At 35.0% G+C, this 12963-nt stretch overlaps 1 protein-coding gene and 1 long non-coding RNA gene across 2 annotated transcripts in view; one reads left to right on the top strand and one right to left on the bottom strand.

Moving 5' to 3' along the window:
- The window catches only part of LOC106720728 (protein outspread), a 221741-nt gene that overhangs the window by 99033 nt on the left and 109745 nt on the right, over window positions 1–12963 (top strand). The window contains exon 2 of the mRNA XM_014515481.2: window positions 1661–1741. Within this exon, the coding sequence (XP_014370967.2) occupies window positions 1661–1741 (81 nt within the window). The remainder of the gene's footprint in view (window positions 1–1660; window positions 1742–12963) is intronic.
- LOC106720729 overlaps window positions 1–12963 on the bottom strand; it is a 59964-nt gene that overhangs the window by 2232 nt on the left and 44769 nt on the right. The gene's annotated exons all lie outside the window — the stretch shown is intronic.

Raw genomic sequence — 12963 nt, forward strand, 5'->3', positions numbered from 1 at the left:
CGGTGTGTAGATTTTAATGTAGATTCTAATAACGGTGAGGTAAAGCGAGGTAAACAACGGCTCGTAGACGATAGTCATCTGAGGCGACAATACGGCGCGGGCGCAGGCACGGCGGGCGCGGGCACGGTACGAATTCGATCCGGCCGCTAACGGTCCCGCCACCGCGACCGGTTCCGCAGAACCCTGACACAGATGTTGTTGTGTCTCCGTTTGTTGATATGGGGGAAAGCTACCGCGCCTTCAGAGTCGCCGATTTGCTACAGCCTGTACTATCTCGCAGGAATTAACGTCGGAAGTGTCCAGCCGTTTACGCTAATGGTCCGATGTATAAATATCTATCTCTGTTTATAGCAGTGAAGTTGTGTATGCTTCACCTTTAAACGGGATTTATTTCCTGAGATATTTGTTGAGTGAATATCAGTGATATTTGGTGTTCCCACAAATAAAATGAATCCAAACTACGAATAAACATAGTGCCACAATTTTCATGACTGATAAAAGCTCTTTCTCTCCTGTTATCTATCAATCATTTATATAAAGATGAAAGGATGAATTTTCTTTCTAAATAATGTATACGTATGTTGATCAAGATGTTCCCGAAATTATTCATTAATTAATATCGATGAAAAAAATCTAAAGACTTCGAAATATATTACAATATTCGTAGAGCTTTTGCTCAAGCTTCTGAAACATTTTGTCGAGTCGCGTAGGTGAGTGTTGCATTGTAGCCATTCAGTGCCCTGTTTCCCAAGCGGCGATCCTCATTAAAACGGTGAGCGGCGCGAGGGCAATAGACCTCTTATATTCACATTAGCTGGCGACAGACGGACAGATGTGTCGTTGTCCTGCGCCCACTGAAGCTAACATTGGTCAAGCACAGCGTCACAGGTTAAACTGACTTACTTGTCTCGTATGTACTTTTAACGACTATATTGTGGAGATGATGGTTAAGGATTTTCTTCTGTAGCTTTATATTGAGTATATATGACTTTGGATATCTTTACTTGAAATTTCTATTTGTTCCTTATGACATTTCTTAATTGTGTTGTAATTTTATCTGAAAGTAAAATGTTGCATTTCATTTATCGTTCGATTGCAATTAACTTTATAAATAAGGAATGTTGTAATTTTCGAGTATATCTGGTGTCTTTATACGTCTAACTATTACATTAGAAGCCGTCATATCGTGTTTTTTTTCGATTAACAACATTTCTCGCATTACTGTCTGGTATTGATCTGACACTTTCATACATCTACAATCCGGTCCGACGCCAATCATTTTCCCGGTCGACTTAATAAGTTTAGACGTTGATGTGGTCGCGAATCGAGATCTGTTCTGCGAAACTTGTCTGTGCGACTGTACTCGTGATGTAATGCAGGTCGACGGCCCTCGGTGACACATCGATACAACTGTTACTCGGATATACTTTATTATTTTCGTTATACAATTCTTTCATAATCGCCTTATCGTTTCTGATGGAAATTTTATTACTATATGCTTGTGTTGCCAGATGTTTATTTCTTTATATTACGAATTTCAATCAGAAAACTGCATATCCAAGTTAAATGATAAACAATTTGTTTATTGACATTATTAATTTGTTCAGATATAATGATTTATTCAGAGATTCATATATTTATCGATGTTAATTTGTTGCAGGCCAGCCGAAAGATATCTAAATGTGGATATCTTTTCGTGGCGCCGGGCTGGGACTTCTCCAATCCGCTCTACAGAACAAAGGTAATGTACCTACTCGTAAATACAATTGATTGACATAAATGTAATTGTTCACCTCCTACTGTGAAATTTCTTCAACATTCCGATGCAAAGAATTTATTAAACATTCCATTACATAATGACGACGGGATTTTTGCAGTCCTGAATTCATGTTTATTTTTATTTTTATTTTTAATGACTTGTTTTACAAGTTATTTGGAATTCTTGTATATAGTGTATATGTTTAAAATATATCAGGACTTAATAAAAACCCAGTAAAGTAATGTTTAACAAATTCAATTATTCAACTTTCTTTCCAAAAAACACTATTTATTAATAAAACAAACCTCAAAATATTTATTTATTTTGTAGTCAATAAAATTTTATATAAATCACATGTTAAGGTCGAAACGTGACATAAACAAATTGAAAAAATTAAAAATTATTCACATAATTTTTTATTTTATAAAAATAAATATTATTTTATGACTGCTCGAACATTAATAAACATTTGATTGAATGTAAAAATTAATATCGTAATAGAAAAATACAACGTATAATACAGTATATGTACAGTCGCGTTCAATAGCTACATTGAAGTACTTCTTTAATGAAAGAAAGAAAGAAAGAAAGAAAGAAATACATTTATTCAGAAGAAAAGGTGTTCATTCGACATGTGCTGCGGCGGGTACCGCAGCGCCGATTTTCAATGAACCCTAAAAAAATGAGTACAGTAAACAATATAAAAGAAAAAACTATAAATAAATATTTAGAAATATATGCTCAGTCAACCGTGAGACTTAAACTTATGACAAAAATTACAACTAACAAATGTAACATACAGACCTAAAAGAGAACAAAAAAAAATCAACAATTATGATCGTTATATAAAATAATAAAAAAATAGTAATAAAAGAAAAAAAAAAACAACACAAATCAAACAAAGGTATAAAAACTACTAATATACAGGCAACTCCGAGATGCCGAAACAATTTGACACAGCAATATCTAGGTTTTTTGATTATCAATTAGAAGGTTTTTATATCTTTTTTTAAAGGTAAATTTAGATTTAAAACACCTCAGAGGAGGTGGTATGTTGTTCCAACATTTTGCAGCGTTGTAACAAAAACTGCCTCGGAATGCTGCCGAATGGTGCTTAGGACAGAGTAGACGTTCACAAATGGTTCTCTCATGCCGTTTGGAGAACTGAAGTTTGTCGAACAAATATAGGGGTTTACGTGATCTAATAATACCGAAGAGAAGGGTGGCAAAGTGAAGTTGTCGAGCTGCTTTCATTTTAAGCCAGTTAGCGTTATTCAGGTAAGGTGTTACGTGTGATCTTCGAGGAATCTGAAAACAGAATCGTGCACAGGCATTCTGAACTCGTTGAATGAGTTTTTGAGTGCGAATTAGTAGGCACTCCCCGTAGACTGCATCACCGTAGTGTAATTTTGATAGCACTAATGCATCACACAGCCGAATACGCAGTTTTACGCTTAAATAGTTGCGAATGTGATACAAAGTCTTTAATCTAAAAAAACAATTCCGTACGGTGTTAGAGATGTGATCTTGGAAACGAAGGTCACCATCTAACAATAAACCAAGATTGCGTGCTTGTGTTACCCGCTCAATGTTTTTACCACGAACAAATATGGAGGGACCACTAGATACAATTTTAGTTATTTGAGATTTCGTTCCTAGTACTAAAAATTTAGACTTCTCCGGGTTTAAAACTAAACAATTTGCTTCCGACCATTGAACTACGCTGTTGAGATCATCATTAAGTTGAGATATAGCTGAGTGACTTTCGGTCGGTTTGAATGAGATGTATAGTTGAAGATCATCCGCGTACAAATGATACTTACAAAATTTTATGTTAGTAATTAAATCGGCGGTGTATATTATAAACAGGATAGGACCAAGTATAGAGCCTTGCGGGACACCCCGGTTAACAGATTTTAGAGTCGATTCTAGGTTATTACCGTCAGCCAGAGTTATCTTGACAAACTGAGACCGCTTAGATAGGTAGCTGGCAAACCATCTGACGACTGAACTATCAAACCCGTAGTAAGCAAGCTTAGATAAAAGTAAAGTAATATTAATACTATCAAATGCACGGGAATAATCAAGCAAGGTAAGGATGGTCCCCTTACCCATGTCCTGCGCAGCCAGAACGTCATCCACAACATTCAGTAAAGCTGTTGCTGTACTCCGAGCTTGTCTAAATCCCGATTGTAATCCTGGCAAAATATCGTTAGATTCTAGGTATTTTATTATTTGTATGCACACTATCTTCTCCAGGATTTTTGATAAAAAAAGGCAAGATACTTATCGGCCGCAGATCTTTTATAACCGTGGGATGAGGTTTTTTAGGGATCGGCTTAATTATTGCAATTTTCCAGATGTCGGGAAATGTGCTTGTCTGTAGGGATTTGTTTATTATATATGTAATAACACTTAATGTCTGCGGTAACGTCAGCAGTATCATGTCTAGGGATATGCCATCAACACCTATAGAATTTGATTTTATTGTTCTAATAACACTAATGACATCTTCTTCGGATATTGATTTAAACTTAAAAACGTTGGAACTGAAGCGATTACAAGTAAAATGTAAAATATGTGATAAATCTGCAATACATTTGCCGGGAACGTCAAGGAACTGTTCATTTATTAAATCGGGATCGCAAAGATGGTGTGGGAGATCATAATCCGTACTTGTTTTGTACGTCCTATACAAATTTTTCCATAGTTTGCGTGGGTCGTTTAAATTATTGTTCACATGATGTTGAAAATATCCACATTTTTCTCTATGAATTGCGGATTTAACAACCTGTTTCATCTCTTTATAATGTTGTTTGTGTATATCTAGGTTGGTGCGACGATATTTAATATAAGCTTTGTCTCGGAGTTTCATCATTTCCTTTACGGTATAGGTTAGCCAAGGATGAAAGTTTGGCTTTAAACGACAGGTTCTGACAGGTGCATGCCGATCGAATAAGTAATTTACAAGTGTATTGAATGCAGTGACCATGTCGTTTACATTATCACTAAGAACAATGTCCCACCTGATGGAATTTAGGTCCAGACTAAAGTTACCTCCATCAATATCCTTAAGTGGCCTGAACGTTTTAATTTGCGGTGATGGTTTGACTTTTTTAACGTCTACGAACCCTTTAATAAATGCATGACTACTAAGGTCTTTTATTAGGTCTATAGTAATATCGTGGACATGCATATTTGAACAGACAATATCGATTAAAGTTTCACTATGATCAGTAAAATGTGTCGGTTTATCTATGTACTGTTTCAAGCTCAAAAAGTTAAAGAAGTCAAGTAGCTTTTTTGTGTTACTATCGTGAAGATTTTGCAAATTAACATTAAAGTCACCCAAGAGAATAGTATAGTCAAAGTTTGAAAAAGTAACAACTGATTCCGTTAGAGCGTCCAGAAAATTGTCAATATTGAGCCATGGAGGTCGGTAGGCTGTACCAATAGCTAAACTTACGCCTGCGGAGTTAAAACCGAGCCACATTTGTTCAACGAGAGCTGCAGTAGGATGTGCGAGAGTACGGACGTTGATGCCGCGACGCACATAAAAGCCCACCCCCCCGCCGCGCGATCTAACTTCAGAAGATCGGGGAACATGTCGCAAACGGTAACCGGGGACAACTGGAGCTCGCTCCTCTTCACCCAATCGCAACCAAGTCTCATTTATTGCCATTATATCGACCTGATGTCGTTCCATCGCTACCAGAAACTCGTCGTGGCGGGACCCTAGCGATCCAGGATTCAAAAATCCTATAGACAATTTACCTTTATGCTTGAATTGTATAACGAAGGAATACGTTAGTTGACAAAATTTGTTATGTATTAAGAAAAGTGTCAGTAGTGTCAAGTGTCGCCAATCAGAGAAATTTAATAATTTATTTAAGAAGGTTTTTCGGATCCTAGTGAAGCTAAACCGAGGCAGTTCCGTTTGGCGCCATAAAGTATAGGGTATAGCAATCACCACAATTTTAAGAAATAAATTAGTTATAAACATAGCAAGTAAATTACAAAAATTGTGAACAAACGAATGTGCAAAAATACTAAATACAAACATTAGGCGCATATAAATGTGAGCCTTATAAAATTGAGATGTAGAACAATATTTTCTTAGGTTAATTAAGAACAAGAAACATAATAAAAATAAAAAATGTAGCGAGTTAAGCTCGGAATAAAATAGGCAAGATTCTCCATTAAGGGCTAACTGTGGCATCGCCAAAAACCCTCGTAATGTCTGCTTGGTCACGAATTCTTACAGCAGTCTGAGTATAATCACGCCTAACAAAGATTTTGCCATTCTTAGTCCAAGCAAATTTCCACTTAAGGCGACGAGACTCCTCACGTGCCTTATAGAACAATTGCTTGTTGAGGCGCGATAACCGCTCGTTGACATAGACACGACGGGGGGCCACGGACGACACTACGCCGGCGGAGTCGAGAATGCGCCGCACGCGCGCCGCGCGCAAAAGCTCGTCGCGGGCGCTGCGCCGCACCAGCCGAACAACGAGGGCGCGCGGACGCGCCAGTGTTGCGGCTGCTTCTGTGCCCCGCTCATTCTCGACTAAAACAGTTTTTCGACCCACTCGCTCGGCACTCACGATATCTCGTTCGTCTAGTGTTATACCGAGTTTATTTGCTAAAAGAGACGCAAGGTGATGGGGGTTTTCATTTTTTTCCTCCGGTAAGCCCGTGATTTCCAAGTCATTGAGTAAACATTCTTGTTCATGTTGATTAATTTCTGCTTGAAGATATTCGACAACTGCCAAGTCATTGCGATTAATATTAGTATCTAGACGTTTCTCGACAATTGCCACCCGCTCCTCGACATTGGTCATTCGCGAGTTAAAACTCTCCAAGGCAGAAGTAATCTTCTCCATTTCTTTACACATATTATTTGTGGCGATCACGAATTGTTCTGTGACATGTTGTTGGATAAAAATTTTTAGCATCTCCGCCATTTCACTCTTCATGATATTCCGCAGAGAACGTTCAGTGACATACTCCAGCTTTTCAGAATCTTTGGCACATGCTGTGGTATTTTTACGTAAGGTGATATTGTCGTCGGAGCCCCCTGGCGACAGGATGATGTTATCAAGAGGACTCAGGTCAGAAGAACGCAACAGGATATTACTGTTGTCAGACTTAGTCGTGTTAGTGCGAAGGCAATCGCACTTACCTTTCGCGTTCTTACACCCGACGCACTTACGTTGAGACTTAGCTGACATTGTGATCGTTTGAACACTTCGTATGAATAGATTTAACTGTTCGTAAACAAGCACATCACTAGAATATCAACGCTAACAAGTTATTGCAACATACATGTGTGGGTAGTTGTTAAAAATTTACTCCAGTTCAATGATAACAAGTAAAACAATATACTTTTATTTTGAGACTAGTTTACGCGTTTAAATGTTTCGAAGTACACAAACACATATACTATCACTTAATTACTGAAACAAGAAATGTTTAGATAGTCGCTATTCACCACTTAACTTAAATAAAAATTTAAGAGAGGACGAGAGCGATGTTTACTTGACCGAGCGTCAAACTGTACTGATAAAGGTTGTTTTGATTCTTACTTTAACTTAGAACGTTGTGAAAACTGCGCTGGACAGGAGCCAGTGGAGGTATACCCGCTCCATATGCAACCCTACACATGCTGACCACGATCATCAGAAATGAAAGACCGATTTAGAGAGAGAATCTATATCAAATTAAAGTCCTTTGACAGCTATTTGGCTCCTTTTAGTTTAAAAATTCCATTATATGTTTCCAATAAAAAATAAATTACCTTAAACTAGTTTAATTTTCTTTCTCCAACTGTTTTAATATTAGTTGAATTAAACCAAGAAATATAATATTTATTAGCCAAAAGTTTATTTATATTTAGAGTGTTTTGTTTTAATACATAAACTAATCGAATTCCTTAGAGTAACAATGAAGCAAATTATTTCTTTTTGTTAAGATCTGACGTGTTTAGACCCTTCAAACGTGTTTCGTGGAACATACATTTGTTATCGTCTTGTTGTTAAGAGTATTGTTAGTATTTTTATTTCTCGCAATATTTGATTTTTTATTTATCAGATAAGAGACCGTGAAATTTTAGCGATGCAATAAAATGAAAGAGTGATTTTGCGATCTTCCAGATAATAATGTTTGTAATATGAATTGTCTGGATCATTTTAGCACGTAAAACAAAAATATGTTTTTTTTTTGTTATGGACACTTTAATTTATGTTTTTAAGTTTGTATTTGGATACTCTATACCATCAAGCATGAATCATACCTTATGTTCATGGTAAACTATTTTAAAAAAAAACAATGCTATGTTCTTAAACGTGTCTTGAAATTGGATGAATATTACATCATAATGCTTGTTACAAAAATGTACAATTACGTTAGCAAATTTTGTACAAAAAATTAACTTTTTAGCACTTAATGTATTCCTTTCACTTAATTCATATCTATATTGAGTTTTTAATATTTACGATATTCACTTTTTGTTTATATTTAAATTTAATCGCTTAGATTTTGAGGCCGGTTCAATTAAACTGAACGTTAGTTTATTTTGTTATTAGATAATTCGTATAAAAGTTTACGAGTTCGTGCATAACATATATTTATACTTTTGTACATGTTATGTACATTAAACGCAACGAAATTCGTGTATGCTAATGTTCAAAATATAAACTGGAAGTGTAAAAAATAATTGCTTTTACATTTATAACAATTACTAGCTATCGCCCGCGACTTCGCCCGCGCGGAATAACAAAAAACATAATTAGTAGCCTATGTGTTCTTCCAGACTATGTTGCAAATCTGTCAAATTTCATCGAGATCCGTTGAGCCGTTGAGATTCAACTTCAAACATCGTTCCATCCATCCATCTAAACATTCGTAATTATAATATTAAGTAATTTAATAGTAATAAGTAAGAAGGAAAAGTTATACAACACTAGCTGTCGCCCGCGACTCCGTCCGCGCGCAGTAAAAAAAAATGAAAAATAGATGTTGGCCGATTCTCAGACCTACTGAATATGCTCACAAAATTTCATGAGAATCGGTCAAGTCGTTTCGGAGGAGTACGGGAACGAAAACTGTGACACGAGAATTTTATATATTAGATATAGCTGTCTAATATGTAATTTTTAAATGACATTGAAATTACCTTATCATTTTTTTTAATCTGCAATTACTTTTTGATTTTTTTTAAATAATATTTTGTCTTTTATCTTTTGTGGTTTTATCTTAACATTGGTTCGCGTATCAGTATTGATAGTAAACGAGGATAATAATTCTGTACAAGAAAAGCACAATTTCATTTCTTGAAAGTAACTTCCATAAATCAATTGATGTGTCGGTTATTCCGGCCGATCAATTATACTTTGGTAATTTATCTCTGCAACCTTGATGGCGATTCAAGGGGGCCATCGAAAATTATTTAACAGCATCCTTATCACAACCGCATAAGGTTTCAATTGCAGATTTAAAAATAAATCATGCAATTTAAATTCAAGGGTATGATTAATATTAATTAAGGGAAGTGTCGGGCGCAATAAAGTAACTGAAGAAATTAGATTAAACTGACAACTCAGTTTAAGGTTAAAGCTCGAGATGTGATTTGTTGAAATCCGATACCAGCGCCCTCTTACGTCGTATCGTCGCACAGTCCTCCTGACCGAATTCGCTTGCTTTCTATAGTAATTACTTAAGGCCTTTCATGTCAGAGATATATCGATGAACTCCAGTAATAACTGCTTTAATCTCAGAACAGCAATTACATTTTATAACAAAGAAGCACTTGAAAGTAAGAAATGGACCAGGAATATGTTTAATATAGTATTCCTCAAGGGAATAATAAAATGATAATAAATATAATAGTGTAGACTTATGACTAAGTAACAAATATTTTGATTAGACAATTACATTCTACTAAAATCAGAAAAAAATCTCGCGATAACCCGTCAAATAAATATTAAAATATTATTCGAAGTATCGTGAGAGCTTTGAATGCGGGGATAAATCTGCGATTGTGATAACCAGCAGGGGGCACGAGCGGCGCCAAAAAGTGTCAAAAAAACATCTTCGCCGGAACCCGAGGCGCGAACGCAGCGGTCGGGTATTATAAATCATGTACGCAGATCAGATTTTACCTTATCAATTCACTTGTCAGGGAGCCGAGATCCTCCGACATTCTTTTTAGTATCAAATAAAGTGCTTATTGTTGTTCAATTATTTATTTTCATTATACTTTTTGGGCAGCCGAAACTAACGTTAAGATTTGGATACGTTTTGAGCAAAAGGAACAAAAGTATAATTTGATAAGCTTGTACAATAAAAGACCAGAAAATCTTTTACGAAGCCCCTATCATAACCAAAAATAATCAACTGCCACTCATATTATACTCGTTATAAACAAAGTCTCTGGTATTGTTAACTCTCTTATTAGCTTAATTCTCATATCAGTATTCTTTTAATTTCTTTAAAAATAAAAAAATAAAAAAAAAATATCTGTGAAAATAATAAGTTTGTGTTTCGCCAGTGGTTGCTTGTTGACATCTGTCGAAACTAATATCGAATCTTTATAATTAAAATGTGCAATCGTTTCCCTACTTTCTATCCACGACTACGTCGCAATTCCGTTGCCAAGTAGTGCGTGGTGCACGCACGGCTGCTCGCGACTGTTTCTACTTTTGCACATTAACTGCACTTAACTCGTACAAGTGGCACATTATTATAAACCTAACAATCTTTGCAATAATGTATAATCATATAATACAAACAAGCTAATCTAGTTTTTTTACATGTCAAAAATGGCTATCGTACAAAAGTAACTTTGCTAAACAATTCTAAATCAACTATTGATCACTAGACCGTAGTTAGACTTAGAATTAGGTAAATCAAAAAGTATAGAAGGGAAGAATTTTACGATTAAAGTACTTGTAATTAAAGAATGTAAATACCACAAGAAGCGAGAGAGGTATGCCAAGACTCGAACTCGGAAAACTACATATTTTGCATTATATGTTTATTTTTTTAGAGTTTACTATTATCGTTGACTTCGTAAGATATTCACACATTCCCACTAAAATGATTTAAGGTAACAAAGCTACCTGAACGTCCGTACCTGGATTTTTTACAACCATCTAAATTCGCACCATAACTCATCTTTTATACTAAGTGAATTTTAATAGCCAACTCCTTTTTTTTACACTTCTTAAGTTTTTTTTTGCTGCGATTTACTGATTCGGTAATGAACAATCTTTTATACCTATGGTAAATAACTCCTTTGACTCTAGAATCATCACGTCTAAATATTTAGTCGGAAATTGTTTTAAAAAAACTTTGATAAAAACTTCTTTGTTCTCATCTGTAGTAATAACGTTCGATAAATTTTACACAAGAAGTACTATTATCTTGTCAGCAAGCGAGAGAAGTAACTCTTAAAGCCCGCTACACATCTTAAGTTTTAACTGAACAGTCGAACTTATTAAAACTAAATGTGTGTTGCTTGCTTTATACCATTACTTTGTAACAAAATTGTTTCATTTAAATGGTTGCAGATTTACAAAACTTATGTTAATTGTAAAAAATAACTCGTCTTATAAAAACATAATGAAGATATTTACCTCTCTTCTCTACATTTATAAAATACTTTTTTTGTGTAAATAACTTGAAGGCGCCAAGTCGGTACATAAAAGTTTATTAAGCCATTATTAACTATGTTAGCCGAGTAGTCGTTTTATTGTTGCATTTATCTTAAGGATTTGTATAAATCAATTGATTCACACTATTTGCATTAGACATATGACAGAAATTTAATTAAAATGTCACAGCCAGAGTTGAAATCCTTTACAAGACGAGATAACAGCATTGACAATCATTTTTGCGATAACACGATTTTTAATTGAAAATTAACTCTCTATATGTTTTTTATGTAGGTTATTACTTATTTTTTATCTGTACATTTAAAATTTAATTAGAGAAAAATCAAACTTCTTACCATTTTTTGATAAAATTATGGACTTGGGTATAATCTTTAAGATGAGTTCGTATATATGTTCGCAGTTTGTTAATGTACATACTGTGGAGTTATGCGTCACGGTACTTTAGGGTCATTTTGTGAATAATTCTGTCATGTCAAAGACCTCATTCAAATTGCAGGGTTCATTTTGCATGTGTTGTTTTTTATTGTTATGATTTTATTACGAATCTTAAAGTTGCTGTGAATTCTTGGTACGTTAGTTATTTTTTATTGTTATTCAAGTTATACGGATCTTAGTTAATATGAACAACTAGCTGTCACCCGCGACTCCGTTCGCATGGAATTAAAAAAAAAACTTAATGAGTAGCCTATCTGTTCTTCCTGGCTATGATTCTACATCTGTACGAAATTTTATCAAGATCCGTTCAACCTTTCCGGAGTTACCTTCAAACAAACATCCATACATCCATCCATCCATCTAAACATTAGTATGATGTAGCTAAATTTATAATATTGAATGTTCCCATAGCGCATGCTATGTCGACAAAGCGGAGTCACGAGTGGGTTATGATGTTAAAATTTGCGTATATTCAAACTCCTGCACATTGAGTAACTTAAGGTGTGGCGCACATAAAGTTAAGTTAGTATTACACCTGCGGCAAAGCTCTAGCGATGCTTTTATACGTAGTTATACTAGACAGGATATCTGGGAGGATAGTTCCAAAATTTGAAGATGTATGAGGGTTATATGAGTCGTATGCTTACTAAACTAAAACCTTACTATGCTTATTGATTTGTAATGATTAAAAAATACAGACGAATTGATAACTTCCTTCTTTTAGAAGTCGGTAAGAATTTAGGTACAAACTTAATATCAAAAAGACTGAATTTTTTCTTTTTGCACGACTGATAGGATTTTTCGCCAGTGTTCATTACCTTCTATACAGTTAGTCGGATTTATTATATTTTTTTGTAAACCATTGTTCTTTAGATATTCAATTTAATTTTAACGCTATAGCTTTGCTTCCAGTGGTTATTAGTTTAAAATTTATACGTTATTTTATAGAGCGTTGTGAAGCAACCGCGCCGTTGCAAGTTTTACGCCTTCACTATTTATTTATGAGGGACTGTTCAATATCATTGATCTCATGGTAGCCATGATTCTGTAATTTCGCGCACAATATTGTTATACTTTGGCACTTATTAAATCTGA

This window comes from Papilio machaon, chromosome 4, assembly GCF_912999745.1.
Source record: "Papilio machaon chromosome 4, ilPapMach1.1, whole genome shotgun sequence".
NCBI classification, from domain to species: Eukaryota; Metazoa; Arthropoda; class Insecta; order Lepidoptera; family Papilionidae; genus Papilio; species Papilio machaon.